Raw genomic sequence first — 16,855 nt, 5'->3', positions numbered from 1 at the left:
TCTCCTTTTTAAAAGATGTTTCAGTGCGTTATCACCATGCAAAACTATAGCTTGTAATATTGTGTAAACATTTCACAGCATAAGTCACTTCAGAGGAGTTTATTCCTGACGGCACTTGCACACATCGCTCCTGCACATTGTATCATTTCGTTATTGAAAACATGGTCACGGTGTAAAGTATTTCATTCCTGCCGGCTAGAAAGCAACATTAACACGTTATCTATTGGGTAGTTATGTTTCAGTGACAGCCTTCATCAGGCATTTGATTCAGCAAGTGATAATCAGCATATAATGGCAAACCAGTGCCAGTGCCACTGGTTTAAGTTAAACGATGATTATCACAGGTTGACCAAAAAATAAACCAAAACAAGGGCAAAATACGATAAGATTCTTAGTATCAATAAATATTCAGGGGGGAAAAGCAAGAGAGAAAAATCATGCAATGAAAAATTCTGGAAGAATTTTGTAAAAACGATGTCTGAGACAACACCTTCATCAATACCATTTTTTGTGGTTTTTGTGTTTTTTTTGTGACTGACTGATCCTTCACTATCATTTGGAAAGTTAGCTGTTGTTTGGGTGAGTGGAGATGGTTGAGCCTGAACAGTTAGGATGTATCAGGGACCCCTGTAGCAGAAGATGTTATTACAGTTTGTACTAAAATTCCATTGAGTTGCTGGGAAATGAATGCATTAGAAGTCCAAGGTCTCACCAAGACTTTTGACGTGCTGTAGAGATTGTTGCCTAGTTTAAACTGAAAACTGTGTATGGGACATATGCCTTTTAATTGCCCCATTTGTGTCTTTTCTCTACATTTAGGAAGATCCTCCAGCCCCCACGTCTCATCCATGATTCCTGCTTGGAACCGACCCTCCAGCACTCGTCACTTAGCCAGGTAGGCCAGTGCCCGTTTCATCTCCTCTCATCGAACCATTCTAGTACAAGTAGTGTGAACATTTCTGCGTTCATATTCAACTTGTAAACTTTTACTGAATAACATTTATATGTGGGACATCCTGATGGCTCTCTTCATACAACAGCCCCATCTTGAAATCAAATCAAGCCAAGACTGTTCCATTTGATCCTCATTTTTGTTCCCTCCCCCAATATTAACTTCCTTTCATCACTGTCATCTAAGGGCTGTGAAACCAGAAGTAATCTTAAAATTAACTTTAGTATATGGATCATAACTCTACCCAAAGCCCCTCACGGGGTGAGAGTTGAAACACTTCCTGGCATATTTTGTCCTCTTAGTTTGCAGCAGGCTGCTTATTGATATGTGGATACCTGTGATGTGTGTGTGTTTTCTGAAACAAGTCGCGCAGTTCAGCGGAGCCTTGCCATAATCAGACATGCTCGTCAGAAGAAGCAGCAGAAGCAGTACTGCATGTACTACAACCGCTTCGGCAAGTGTAACCGCGGCAACAGCTGTCCCTACATACACGACCCAGACAAGGTGGCCGTCTGCACAAGGTAACATAAACACATAATGTCGTATTAAGGGGGAGCAGGAGGGAAAAGTTAATTGCTTGATTCTCAGTAAAGACAGAAAATCTTCCTCTCTTGCCAATATATCCTTTGTACATCTGAGAGTAGCGAAGTGATTAATTTCAGGCATCCAATGTCCCAGACGTAAAAGTCCTCATACAAGCACCATCAAAGCTTGGATGGACATGAAATTCCCTTGCCAAAAGATGAACAAATGCGCTTTTGGAAAAAAAAGTCGAAGGTACGAGCCTGTGTACATGAAAACTGAAGGAGAGAAGTCAGGTACAACTTCTAAGGAGCATATCCATCATCCAGTGACAAACTATCACATCCTGTTGCATGTGCCACTAACAGCAGCCTAAGGCTAACGATTACACTTTGTAGGAACCTGATGAACCATTTAGCAGTGGAAATCTGTACACATTCATCCACCATGACACAGTGTTTTGTGTGTCATCTGAATTGGGTACCAGTTTGATCAGAACCTCTGGTTGGTTTCCTCTCCTCTCCTTAGCAACAGCGCCTGAGGCACATGAGTACTGTAGTATTTTAGAGCCCTTTGCCACACAAAATTGATGGAAAATACATGATTTCTTAGGAACAACACTGGAATAATTATGGCTATATCAAAAACCTAGTGTCAGTACATTATCCCTAAGATTCCTGTGTTTCTCTGGGATGAACATCAAGGATATCATTAAAATAATCTTCCAGGCTGGAATTTACCGCGCAGAAAAATTATTTGGAGAACGGGCGGCTCATCCCGCTTCACAACTCTTTTAGCGTCTATTATTTCAGGCTTGTTTTTGTTGTTTATGTGCAGGTTTCTGCGAGGGACGTGCAAGCAGGCAGACGGGACCTGCCCATTCTCCCATAAGGTGGCTAAGGAGAAGGTAACAGAAACGCACACCCGCACACGGCCTAGATGTTGAACAACATGGTGTTTTATGGTTTTCACTGCAAAGGCCAGGGTTGAGTATAGTGTGTAGGTATAAGATGACAGTGTTGGGTTCAGTCATCGTGTATCGTATTTCCGTTCTTGGCATGGCTCCGGTTTCCATGGCCCAGGAAGGAGTGAGGAAGGCTTAACCTGATGGGGCATTACGATAGAGGCTTATGGCTAAACGAGCAGCCTAAAGGTTTGAGCGTGTAACTGGCGGATCACCTGTTCGATGTACAGACCAGCAGGATGACGTTTGTAACGATTGATTTCGTTTCTTCACGGTTGAAGTTAGCACATGTGTTTGGTTGTGGTTTGCACATACAGCAAAATAGAACAGGATCTTCACCTCAGACCTATGATTACATACCTTATCCTGCTTGTGAGCAATAGCAACTCAGTCAATCTAGGACCAGGTGTTATGGCTGAAATTAATATCACAATATTTAGTCAATGCACAGAAAAATTTGTCAACAGCAGGTTTGATAATTGATTCAATGTTGAATGCAAGTTCAACTTGGGCTCCGGAAATTGTGATGGACAATTTTCACAAAGAACTACAGGATTAATCACGTAAGTTACTATAGAGAGTAATCGTCAGATTAATTAATAATACAAATATTTGTTAGTTGCATCCCTAAAAATATTAATATATTTATTTTTTTCAATATCAACATACATTGCAATATGACAGATGCATGCAAACTGACTTCTTAAGTCATCTGACCGATTGTCAATTCAATGAATCGTGTTCCTGTTGTGACAAAACTCTTCACGTGTAAATCAAAAACTTTACCAACTCATTTTGCTGGTTTCAATTTTGTTGAAATCATCAGTCTCACTTATTTTTTATATTAACAAATAATATTGAGTAATATTGAGTTATCATTCAGCCCGAACTCAACTCCAGCAAACTAAACGGAGTAGGGATGGATAGTAAATCCAGTTTATTGATTTTCACACATAAATCTCTGAACTGAGCTAAAATGACTCATATCACAGTTTTCAGTAAATGTCTATGACTTGAAAGAGCCGACTATAAATGGAACCAGTCAGACAACAGCCGTGTATACTTAACTGTTAGCAAAGCAAAGAGAATCATATCCAACATATACAAAGTGAGCCGGCATGAGACAGTCAATAAAGACCAATATTGTTATCAAGGTTAATCTGATCATTCTTCTCGATACAGATTTTAGGTCATTGTAACTCCACCTCCTCTTAGACTTTTCCGGATACCAGGAAGTCGCTCCTGCACGTAGCTTCAATAAAACTGGGCCTATTATAATTGGGACATATTAGTGGAGATTTGTTGTTTTAAGTCGTCTCACATTGTGTCACCTGGTAGCTCCATCCACATTTGGCCAAAGCCTGCAGCTGAAGTGTGTGTGTGTGTGTGTGTGTGTGTGTGTGTGTGTGTGTGTGTGTGTGTGTGTGTGTGTGTGTGTGTGTGTGTGTGTGTGTGTGTGTTCTATCGCCCGTCTATGGGAAAGTGTCCCCATTCTAAAAGGGAAAGCTGTTTTTTCCTTTTTTTACTTGAGACAAACAACCCTACAACAGGTGCCTTGCCTCACCCTCCACACACACACACACACACACACACACACACACACACAAACAAACATATACATAGACACACACAATGCCCTGCACCTGTGTTGGTTATCATACTGCTGCCTGTAAGTGCTGAGAGCCCAGCTGTCTGTTTGTAATGCCACCTCTCCAGCAGGCCCCCACCGCCCCCCAACCTTTGGCCCCTCCTTCCACAGGATACACCTGCTCTTATTTCATGTGGACCCCTTAAACAGGACTGTACGGGGGTCTTAGGGAGAAGGGGGTTGATATGTGGGGGCTGCAGCGTTATGCACCCAGCAGTCCTCCAAACCTGATCTGGGCACTAGTGCTCACAGGCAAGCCCGAATCCTAAAACCTACACCCCACCCTCCTCTTCCCCCACTACCACAAATACCTCGAAACCAGACACCCCTGAGCATACTCCCCTGGTATCAACCCCCCACGCCCGGGAACCCCATCCCCCTTCTCCCCCCTCCACCACTGGCCCAGTCTGTACACACATCCAGAGCACATAAACACATCATGAGAGCTGGACAAGCTGCAGCCTGGATAAATATTTCTGTAGCAGTTAATTAGGTAGAACTGATCCCATCCCAATGCGGTGGACTCCCTCTTACACTTCACCCCCCCCACATCTTTACCCACTGAACCCCCTCCCAGAGGTATATTTAGACTGGCCTCCACCAGGCTCGCCCCCGCACGCCAAACAGTAGATCTCTCTGCGCACACGCCACACGCCACACGCATGCACGCACGCACGCACGAGCACGCGCACTGTGAAATCACACATTCACTGTCACTCTGCCGCTGTCAACTGCAATTAAGGTCATTTAGCTGCTCATTGTGACAGATCGATCGGTACACGGGACACGTCTGAACTTTACATGACAGTGGTGTGGTTTTTAAATCACACGTTTGTTTACAGTCGTATAATCTCATGTAATCTCATGCTCTCTTCACGCCGACTCTCTTCCTCTCTGTTGTTTTCTTTTGTTTACATTTGTCTATTTTTTTATTGTAGAACTCAAGGAGAAATGATCTTGACATAGAACAGAAAAAGAGACAAAACATTTTGTTTTAAAGGGAAAACAGCAACACAGGTTTTAACTGACGTAATGCCCCATCTTATTCTCTAACACATAAATCACCTAACCCTTTCCTCTCATATGCTGAAATTTCATCAAGGAGACTTTCTGACTTTTCTTTTTTTGCTGTCACAAGAAAATCTTCAAGTCAATCCTCAAGTTATTGTCTGATATGTTTTCAGAAATACTGACAGGAATCAAAAGTGTTTAATTCAGTCAGAGTCAGATTGATACCCAAAATCAGTTCAATCTGTTTTTGGACATTTTGCCAATAATCTGGGAGATTTGGACAGTCCTGGAATATAACACCACAAGTCAGATGAATCACTATATTTCAAGATAACAAAAGCAGATTCCAGCCAAATTCCTCCATGTGGGACTCTCCTGTTAGTGTATGTTCTGATTAAATGTCTAATGTTGTAGAATTTTGTAAATTTTTGATCAAATACGTTTTAGCCTCTGATTCAGGCACTGTGAGAAATTTCTCAGATTCAGATGGTTTACATATTTGTGTCTGACTCTCTCCAGATGCCGGTATGTTCTTACTTCCTAAAGGGCATCTGTAACAACAGCGACTGTCCCTACAGTCATGTCTACGTGTCCTGCAAAGCTGAAGTGTGTGAGGACTTTGTCAAAGGCTACTGCCCCAAGGGAGAGAAGGTAAAAACACACACGATCACACAAAAAAACATTTAAACTCAGAGAGCACTTCAGACTATATCTCTTATGATCTTTATGACAATAATCCATGTGCTACAAATACACAACCGAGCCAACAAAACACGTAAAGTACAATATGAAACAAAACCAGAGAGGGGTAAAGACATAAACCAATAAAAATATACATGAGTTTAAATGATAAAATGAAATAAAGCCATAGCTGGAGTCTAATTTGCACATCGGATGTTTTGAGAAAGAAATTCTAGTTGAGTGCAATTAGTTGTTAGTTTTTTTGTTTTTTGTTTTTACATAATGCCTTTCTGATTATTGGCTACAGCCAACACCTGTAACACACACCTGACGTGCCGCAGCATCTCGGACATCACAGCGTCGGCTGAACCTTAATATGAAGAATACAAACTGAATTTATGTGTTGTGTCACTTGACTCCTCACCTGAAAAGCCGGTGTCTTCAGCTGTGGCTCAACTCTCTTTTTAAATATTTTCTTCAAGGGGCAGTGACTGCAGCTGATTGAGCTCTTGATATTGTTACACTTAGAATAAAAGTTCCTTGTCGATAGACAAGACAAGAGAAAGTACAGTATCCGGGAGATTTTGCGGAGTGTTGACCATTGCTGACGCTGGAAAATACAGCTGTGGCATATTCTGTGACAGCATGTGTGCCAACACCAACACACACTTAGCCCCTGACAATGCGTGGTGTTTTTTAAACCCCCTGCAGACAGCAGAAGCGCATATTACTGTTTTGCCGCTCGTCCATGAGTATATTGTCCTGCACTCTCTCTCTCTCGCTCTCTCTGTCTCTGTCTCTCTCTCTCTCTCTCCGGGGAGTCAGTTAAATGACATTTAACCATCAATATCTTTAAATGAAGTAAGGACACTTGGCAGAGTCAGGCAATATCTGACTCGTGTTCAACCCAGGTCAGACGAGTGTCATGGACACTGGTCAGCTGATGTTTGTTGACCTGTTCAGATCAACTGCCAACACAGGTTAAACCTGTATCACTTTCTCAGTCTGAATGGAATAATTGAAATAATAGATGTGACAGTTTTGGCTCTTGTTATACACTGTCAGCGATAGTGGTTTGATCTTACTACATTTGTATTTAGCACTGAATCGAGACCATTACCTGATTACAAAATTCTCTCTTTCAGCAGTTCTCTTCATTTGAACGTACAATTATATTGTACAACATGGCTTAGGTAAACAAGCAGTTTGGTAACCAGTGCCTCCCGCACTCACACACATGTACACATTGACACACAGGCAGGAACAGCTGCAGGGGGTGGTGGTCCATAATGGCATAACTGTAGTGTCTGAGTGACGCATTGAGGGCCTGATGGGTAACAGAGAGCCACCTGCACATGAATAGAGACACTCGAGTCACCCCACACGCGCGCAGGCACACACAGAGTTCCCATGTCCAAACACACCCTCCAGTGCTCTCCTCTTCTCCCCTCCTCTGTCTTTACCGCCCTTTGTCTCCCCCCTCTCCTCCTTGCCTCCTCTCTCTGCTTGTTTTTGAGCGTCGAGTGTGAAACAGATGCTTTTTCACACTGTCAGACCTCATTTAAATAGTGCATGGGGAAATGAGGATATAGAAAACAAAAGGGATATTAATATTTATTCTATTAGCTGAAGTGCTTAGGTCTGTGATTTTCCCCGAGTGTGTGTTAGGTGTGTGTTAGTGTGTTTGTGTGTGTGTTAGTGTGTTTGTGTGTTTGTGTGCCTGTGTGTTTGTGCCTGTGTGTTTGTGCCTGTGTGTTTGTGCGTGTGTGTGTGTGTGTGTGTGTGTGTGTGTGTGTGTGTGTGTGTGTGTGTGTGTGTGTGTGTGTGTGTGTGTGTGTGTGGAGCGCTGCACTGTGAGGCTCTGGCGGTTCTATGATGGATAGCAGGCAGTAATTATAGACGGGAAAACTGCTGAGGATGGCACTATGGGCCGTGCAGGCAGACACTCCGGCAGCTCAGGGGTTAAGTCTGCTCCTCGCCTCGATCCTCCTCCCAGACTTGCTGCCATCCTGCCTCATTCTGGCTTTGTCTCATACTCACCCTCCACCTCACAGTGTCCATGCTTTCCTAATTGTCCCTCTTGTTTCTTTAGTCCACAGCATCAATTTATTGCTGTTTCTAATCATTCATATGTGGCTCCTGCATCAGGTCCATCTTCTCCCAGGCTCCTGACGCATTAAGCTGACAGTCGTCACCAGGCCTCAGTGAGTGTCAATGAGTGTCTGAGGTTGGCTATAGCTAACTTTTACTGGCTCTTATTAATGGCCATTTGGCCAGTTCCGCATGTTGGAGCTCCGTCCCTGCCAGTCGGTAACAGAGAGCTGTCTGATCAAAAAAGAACCAGCGTAAAGCAAAATATTACAATGCTCATCACATTTTTAAAGATTTATTATCAATTTGTACTGAAATTGTATGACGACACAGTTTCATACAATTTCAGTGTTGTGGGAATGATGGCTACTTTTTCTTGTTCTTCCACTCCACTCACTATAAGGTGCTCTTGACGAGTGTCAAGATGTAAATGTATGTGATGTCCCTTTTTTTATTTTACTGTCTTTTCCATCTCACACCCCCCCTGCTTCTCTCAGTCTCTTGGTAAATGTGCTGACTCCTTCTGGTTTTGCCCCTGCATAGAGCTCTCTAATAGGCCCCAGAGACATCCCGGCATTCCTTAAATCAAGTGGAAAATTGTTAACTTGGTGTAGGATAAAGATGTTCTGTCCACTTTAGCTTTTTCCTCCCATTTCCTTTCTCTCTGTCTCTCTCTCTCTCCCTTTCCCTCTCTCTGTCTTTTTATGAAAATGAGGATGTATGGAGCTGTGGCGAGTGGACAGAGCTTTTAGAGTCAATTTCCCCAACACTTTCTGTTTCTCACACTAGTAAAGTGCTTCAGCTTTAACTCTTGTTGCCCCATCACACTTGGCTCCAGATGAAAACTCTGTCCCCATGTGATGAGCGATAGCACGTTTTTAGAGGTTATGTTTTTAATTTGTCTGTCAGTAGAGACAAATAAACATCATGGCAGTTTTTCCCCAGACACATTTAGGTATGCAGAGTTGCCAGTCAAATTGCAAAACTGTTGGACATCAAATTGGACAGCATGGTAATTAGGGCCTAATCTGGGTTTCCCGCAGTGGGTCATAGAAGAGACACAGTTGTGGATGTGGTGGACGAGGTGGCGAGCACTAATTTCCTGACTCTGTGATTATGGCAAAAATGATGATCAGTTGTTTGCTCACTGCTGATATCACATTTTTATCCAATTTTATAAACCAATTTTACGATCAAAGTAGCTTATTTTCCCACCCGAACATTTTAAATGGACAAATGAAAAATCCTCAAACGTACAAATCTTTACATTTGCATGTTGCTATATAGTAAAAAGGTCAGGCCTGCTGGCACAACTACAGTATGAGAAGCCAATAGCTGTTAATTTAGAGGACTTGGAAGAGTCTGATTAGTCACACAGTTTACCAGCTAATAGTGATTACTCAATTTGATGCACCAGAGAACTGTTTAATCGACTGTGGCAAAAATAACTTAAGGATCGTGGTTATCAAAGACGTCATTGTTCAGCCCTGATGGAAATGGGAAGTCTACTGGTACTTTCAGTGTTTTTCAAAAATCACACTGGAGGAAATCTGGTTCAGGCTTTTTTTTTTTTGTTCATTTGTTCATTTAGACAACAATATGATGTAGTGCTGAAACGCTAAGTCACAAATCTATTAATAAAATAAGAAATGGTTTAAGTCAAGTAAAAATACCAAACAATTTCTGATTCCAGCCTCCTGAATCTTCTCACTGTTTCAATGTTTCACATACCTTGTGGCCTTGGATTGTATCTTTTTTGTGCTACATTATCAACATGTACAGTAGCGAGAGGACAGGAAATGATGGTAGATAGATGAGGAACTACATACAACGAATGTCTTTAAAAAAAATCCTGCCGCCAGGGCAAAAAATAAGTCATTTTAAGATGTTGTGGCTCTGGGAACAGATATTTTTCACTTTTTTCTGAGATTTTGTAGAATAGGCTGTTAATGAATTAATCTTTTTAAAAAAAAATACAATGAGAGTAATCATTAATAATTTTAAGTATTATATTAATCATAATTTTTAAGTTCGTTTTGAAGTTTAACAAGCAGCAATTAAATCATGTATCACGATTCACGACATAACAGGACCAGATGGGGTCAGTAGTGATGTCAGATACCAAATATAAAACCCTGGGCATCACAGACACCAGTGGCAGGCGCGATTTGTTGAGCGAAATGTTGTCTCAAAACCGTAGCCCTATAAGAGGATCCAGAGAAACATTTGACAGCGAGCTGGTCTCAGGCCGCCCTGGCAGCCAGGGGTGCAGGAACATGGGTGTGAGGATGGTGAGAGGGGGCTCTGATGGCAGCAAGTCAGGGTCGCTGGGCACCAGAGAGGGTTGACTAAGAGTCTACAGCGTTCCTGGAAAATCGATCTCAAGATCCCGCTCCCCTCCACACACATACACACGTCACCCAATACACACTCTATTTCTGGACCAATCTGCTTCCCAGTCCTGCACTCCTCACCCCTCCACACAGACACACACACACACACAGACACACGCACTCCTTGCAGCCTGCACCCCAGAGTGAATATAATTAGCTTTTCTGACAGGTGGGAGGGATCGGATCTCGTGGAGAATGAAGCTACCAATTTACACCCGTATTATACTGTCATACACACTCAGTTGCAAACATGCATGTGAAAGCTCGCTCTCTCATGCACAATGCTCCTCAGAATGACGTTAACTGTGACCCATTTGCTCAACTTGCACATTAAAGGAGAGGCTGAGTGTCACTTATAAGTAGTTACTTAAAAAAGAATGGCCAGAATAAGGGGACAAAATATCAAGTACCTAATCAGTTAGGCCCTTTTCCCACAGTAAATCATGTCATAGAAGTCCGGATCTGTGTGCAGTGAGATCATTGAACCACTCCCCAAGACAGGAGACTTTTCATCAAATTAAAAAAAAAAAAAAAAGTTTTACTTTGTCCAGTCCAGATCTCCTCCTTAAATCCAGTCATGTTTAGTGACCTGGGAGGGTGCGAGAGTTACTGGATTCCATCCAGGTGTTAATGTACCAGTCTTAAATTTAAAGAGGTATTATCGCCTTTGAACATGAGGAACACTGTTTTCTTTATTGCTTGTTCCTGGTCCTGTAAAATGTAGCTAGAGGATCCTGCCTGTACATCCATGAACATCGGATAGTGCTTGTAAATGTAAGGGTCCTCCGCTACTCCGTCTGTCAGCCTTATTAAAATACAAACCCCAGATGTCTGCAGGAAAAACGAACGACGACTTTACCCATTCCATACAAAAATGAAGAAAGTTCTTGAATGTTGAATGTTGGCTAATCACAAGCAGCCAAACAAGAGCCCTGGATAAATGAAAAACTCCATTCAGCATATCATGAAAGACTTTTGTAGCTACCGTTGTAAATGTAATTGTGACTGAGTTAACTTCGAACTTAGTCCTTTTTCTGCATCCATATTTTATGGGGAGGTCCTCTTCATATGGGATCAATATACACAAAAGTGACATAAGTTATACTAGTTCACAGATTTCAGAGGCCAGAAGCAAATCCAACCATATGAGTTTGTTGCTCTGTGAGCAGTGGGGACTTCCTTCGTGTAAGCTGTAAAACTTCAAACCCGATGGTCTGTCTATCTAACCATCAGTGTAAGAAGAAACACACTCTGGTGTGTCCAGACTTCTCTAAGACCGGCTCCTGCCCCCGAGGAGCCCGCTGCAAACTACAGCACCGCCAGCACCCGAAACGTAGCACCAGCAACACCTCCACCACACCGGCCAAGAGAGCCCGAACCAAGGAGCCCTCCAAGAGGTCAGAAAAGCAGATTGTACAGAGTTTAATCGCCACTGATACAAATCATCATCTGCTTACAATAAAAGAAACTCTGGTCTTGTTTGATCCCGGCTAATCATGTTTTTTTTTCTCACTCCCAGGCCGCGCCTTTCTGTTGTCATGCCACACGGCCCTCAGGCAGCTCCAGTCACACCCCCCGCAGGTCCGCTGGCGCTGCCGTCCTTCATTTCCCTCTCCAGCTCCCCAGAGGAGGCAGACGCACCAGACACCCTGCCAGTCGAGACCTCACAGGTTAAAGGTAACAAAATGCATGACCCAGCAAGCACAGAGCACCTCAGAGCGACCAACAGTGCACTCAAAACAGCTCTATGTGACATGAAACTGACAGTAAAAGTGTGAAAAGCCACCTGAGACCATCCCCTTGTTAAGGTGTCCCGGAAGAATTAATTTGGTGATTTGCAGGTCAAGAGATATCCAGATGTCCAGGTTGAAGTTGGCTAAATTTGCCTGAAAATTGAAAGTTTTCATATGTTTAGGTTACATATAACTGTTTTTTCAAAAGCATTTGTGACTATAGTTCATTGCATAGTGAAAACCTGCTTCGTGCTGTTGAAACTGTGCTTGACGGTGTTTTGTACTGTCAGATAGACATCCGCAGAACATTTACTTTTCAACCAGATTGAACCCAGTTTCAAGCCAGCCCTCTTTTCACATGTAAATCACCAAACTATCTGGGTGAGGCAGTCCCACTCCTTTGTTGGACTCTACATTTCCGATCTGTAGATTTGTCAAGTAAAATGTGTAAATTGATAGGAATGATGGCAGAACCGTGGTAAATTACATCCGGGCTCTGAAAAAATTAGGATGTTCCTTAAGAGGATGGACCATGCTTTACGTAAAGCAAAAGGTGTTTAGTGTCAGGCATATTGTCCAAGCACGGTTTGTGGAAGGATCTCGTTTGTCGTGAGTGGCGCAGGATCATTCCTCAGTTCTTTGGAGCGGGCAGTGGTCTAAGCTGCAGACAGATAATGATGATAGAGCCGGGCCGTAGAGTGAGTGTGATGATGCTCAGGGGAGGAGTAATAATGCCCAGAGGACAGAGGTAATAATATTTAGGTTTTGGGCTGGACAGGAGCACAGCTGAGCTCTCTGTTGACAGACTTGACAGATAGAGGATTAGGAGAGAGGCTTCCTCCCCCGATACCTCGCATTCTCCCTCCTTCTCCTCCCCCCCTCCTCACACTCCCACCAGCTCGACCATCCACCTGCCCCTGCCTGCTGTAGGAGCGCGCACACACACACACACACACACACACACACACACACACACACACACAAGCACGCTGAGTGCCACTGCAACGCAACACTTGAGCGCCTCTAACACCTGTGTTCAGCCCGTCTTAGCATGCAACACATTACCTAACAACCTCTCTCTTTTTATACAAACTCTCTCTTTCATGTTATTTTACTTTTCATTTTATTATTTGTTTAATCTGAATAAAACGAAAAATTCAATATGAATGATGGAAAAACAAAAACAATTCTTTTATATTATAGTTTATTTTACCTAATGATCAATTGATGATTAACAGTCAGGAGTCAGATTGTGATTCTCTGGCCACTTAAAAAAATTGTTCTTGATAAATAAGTTCTTATCCTCGTGTGAATTTCAAGTTTTAATGAACTCATTTAAGTCTGAAATTAACTCAGAATTTTATCTTGACTAAAGAGATAACAGACGTGTTTCTTTTTCATTGAGGGTCAAAATGAAAATGTAGCATGAGTCCGCTCATCAACTGCTGAGAAGCAACGGGTCAGACCAACCATTTGGTGGAAACACCGAACATTGATCATTCCATGTTTTGTCATTTTATTTACCATCAAACTTCACAGATACTGAAAACCATGCGAATGCTAAAAACTGTAACCGTTTGGACTGATCATATTCCTGCTGGACGGTGACAAATCTGTCAGTATTTTCATTTAACCAGAGGAATCTGAGAAATTCGGTTTCTGGTGACTCTTACCTTTTTCCTTCTTACATCATTCTCCTTCTCCTTCATGCTTTGTTTAGTCTGCACTGCTTTGAAACAAGCAGGGCCTTTGACCTGACCTGAGACATCTCAGCCCCTACCCTTCCACATAGACACACACACAGCCCAAATTAATAATACGAAACGGGTGTTGAGCATCACCTGAGCCTAGGGTGCCTGCACCTCGCCTTAGACAACTTTGGACCACATCTCCTCGATTGCAGTTTTTGATTTCCGAAGAGCAGACGTCGCTCAGCATGGTTTTGTGACACAGGTTAAACTGCTGTGTCCACTGTAATAAGTATGTCACTCAGTAGAACAGTACAACTCCTCTATGTGTCTAAACACACCCACAAACACACACACACACACGTGATCCAGAGATCAGTTCCTCGTCTCTCAGTCCCCTCTGTCCAAGTGTTACTAATGACGCTCTGGCCCCTCACTAGCACACTGCACCGCCCAGAGCCTCATTAAAGGTGGAACTCGGCCAAACAAGCTCCTCTTCACTTTGCATAAATTAGCTCTGATGTAATGTATCACTGACACACTGTGAACACACACACACACACACACACACACACACACACTCGCGCACAAGCACGCTGAGTGCCACTGCAACGCAACACTTGAGCGCCTCTAACACCTGTGTTCAGCCCGTCTTAGCATGCAACACATTACCTAACAACCTCTCTCTTTTTATACAAACTCTCTCTTTCATGTTATTTTACTTTTCATTTTATTATTTGTTTAATCTGAATAAAACGAAAAATTCAATATGAATGATGGAAAAACAAAAACAATTCTTTTATATTATAGTTTATTTTACCTAATGATCAATTGATGATTAACAGTCAGGAGTCAGATTGTGATTCTCTGGCCACTTAAAAAAATTGTTCTTGATAAATAAGTTCTTATCCTCGTGTGCATTTCAAGTTTTAATGAACTCATTTAAGTCTGAAATTAACTCAGAATTTTATCTTGACTAAAGAGATAACAGACGTGTTTCTTTTTCATTGAGGGTCAAAATGAAAATGTAGCATGAGTCCGCTCATCAACTGCTGAGAAGCAACGGGTCAGACCAACCATTTGGTGGAAACACCGAACATTGATCATTCCATGTTTTGTCATTTTATTTACCATCAAACTTCACAGATACTGAAAACCATGCGAATGCTAAAAACTGTAACCGTTTGGACTGATCATATTCCTGCTGGACGGTGACAAATCTGTCAGTATTTTCATTTAACCAGAGGAATCTGAGAAATTCGGTTTCTGGTGACTCTTACCTTTTTCCTTCTTACATCATTCTCCTTCTCCTTCATGCTTTGTTTAGTCTGCACTGCTTTGAAACAAGCAGGGCCTTTGACCTGACCTGAGACATCTCAGCCCCTACCCTTCCACATAGACACACACACAGCCCAAATTAATAATACGAAACGGGTGTTGAGCATCACCTGAGCCTAGGGTGCCTGCACCTCGCCTTAGACAACTTTGGACCACATCTCCTCGATTGCAGTTTTTGATTTCCGAAGAGCAGACGTCGCTCAGCATGGTTTTGTGACACAGGTTAAACTGCTGTGTCAACTGTAATAAGTATGTCACTCAGTAGAACAGTACAACTCCTCTATGTGTCTAAACACACCCACAAACACACACACACACACGTGATCCAGAGATCAGTTCCTCGTCTCTCAGTCCCCTCTGTCCAAGTGTTATTAATGACGCTCTGGCCCCTCACTAGCACACTGCACCGCCCAGAGCCTCATTAAAGGTGGAACTCGGCCAAACAAGCTCCTCTTCACTTTGCATAAATTAGCTCTGATGTAATGTATCACTGACACACTGTGAACACACACACACACACACACCTTCATCCATCCCCGTTGTCCTGCTCTCTTCCTCATTTACTCATCAGCTGAGATGTCATCACTCAGTGTTTCAGCAGGATTCAGTACACTGTAGATCAGAGTCAGTTACGCACGGGGGAACACACTCTCGTCCTTTTCTAACTGTACCTTTTTGCGTTTTCATTTCTGCCCATTTGATTTCCTGTATTTCTTTCACAGAGAGAAAGCTGCAGATCAAGCCTCGACTCTAAGACTATAGAGACCAGCGGCACTGGAGGTGAACAACACTTTTCAATGATTTGAGTCTCAGGTTTGTCCTGACAGGTGTTTCTGTGTCTCTTCCCATTTAATTACTTAACTCAGGGCCTGAAAGTTTTATCTTATATATCTACAGATCAGGTTTATATAGCAGTTTGGATGTTTACAATGCAGATTTTCTCATCAGGTTTTGCAAATTTTAAAAAGACAAATAAAATATCGACTCTAACTGTGTGTTGTTCACAGACTCTTTTTGAAATGTGAAGTCAGTGCTGTGAGAGTGTTTATGGGCAGTGTGAGTGTGTTTCTTTTTTGGCGCAGCGGTGTCATCACATGACACGAGCGTGTTTGTGAGAGTTTTCATCAGCGAGGTGGTGACAGAAGCAGCAGTGCCCCTCACTTTAAAGGCCTGGAGACGAGACACATGAGCATACAGTGACTTCATCCTCACCGTACTGTGAGCGTGTGTCTGCGTGCGTCTGGGAGAAAGTGTGCACACAGAAACTTATCGTTAAAACAACCGCAGTTTTAGGTCATATACACCACATTTGAAAACATTTTTTTTTTTTTCCCCTCTCTTCTGTTACCGTAGCCCCTATTTGGACAGGGTTAACATTACAAAGGGAGGTGGGGAATAAAATATGCAGCATTCTAACCACCGAAAAGTTACGGGATATGGTCTGTTGGACATGGACATTCTGCAGGACAAAGCCAAAAGACAATACCGATGCCGTCCTAACAGCACGTTTGGTGAGCTTTTATGGGGTCTTACCATCTTGAAGTCGTCATTCTGGTTCCCGAAATGGCTTCAGTGTCGGTGTTAACATTAGATTCGATACCACTGCATAACATTATATTAGCAGAAACATTCTGACTTCCTCCATTTTTCCACAAAAGTCACATTTCACACTGAGCTGATTCAGGTGGTGATTGCATGGGAGCTAACCTATTGGCAAAGAGCAATTTGCCATTACCTGGGAATACGGAGCCACCTACCATCTCAGCTCCACTGCCTTGAGCTGATTCCCTCGAGTCCCATAGAAATTGAGTGGGGCCAAGATCTCCCGTGAGAC

The 16,855-nt window shown here is 42.7% G+C and overlaps 1 protein-coding gene across 1 annotated transcript in view; it reads left to right on the top strand.

The window, feature by feature from the left end:
• Positions 1-16,301, top strand: part of zc3h3 (zinc finger CCCH-type containing 3) — a 65,828-nt gene extending 49,527 nt beyond the window's left edge. The window contains exons 6-12 of the mRNA XM_040129602.1: positions 820-895; positions 1,318-1,473; positions 2,312-2,381; positions 5,617-5,748; positions 11,496-11,659; positions 11,782-11,939; positions 15,744-16,301. Coding sequence (XP_039985536.1) covers positions 820-895; positions 1,318-1,473; positions 2,312-2,381; positions 5,617-5,748; positions 11,496-11,659; positions 11,782-11,939; positions 15,744-15,775 — 788 coding nt within the window. The 3' untranslated portion in view covers positions 15,776-16,301. The remainder of the gene's footprint in view (positions 1-819; positions 896-1,317; positions 1,474-2,311; positions 2,382-5,616; positions 5,749-11,495; positions 11,660-11,781; positions 11,940-15,743) is intronic.
• Positions 16,302-16,855: the final 554 nt, after the last annotated feature.

The sequence above is a fragment of the Xiphias gladius genome, chromosome 6 (assembly GCF_016859285.1).
Source record: "Xiphias gladius isolate SHS-SW01 ecotype Sanya breed wild chromosome 6, ASM1685928v1, whole genome shotgun sequence".
Lineage (NCBI taxonomy): Eukaryota > Metazoa > Chordata > Actinopteri > Istiophoriformes > Xiphiidae > Xiphias > Xiphias gladius.
The sequence above is the reverse complement of the archived record's forward strand: the minus strand, read 5'-3'. Positions and strand labels throughout refer to the sequence as shown.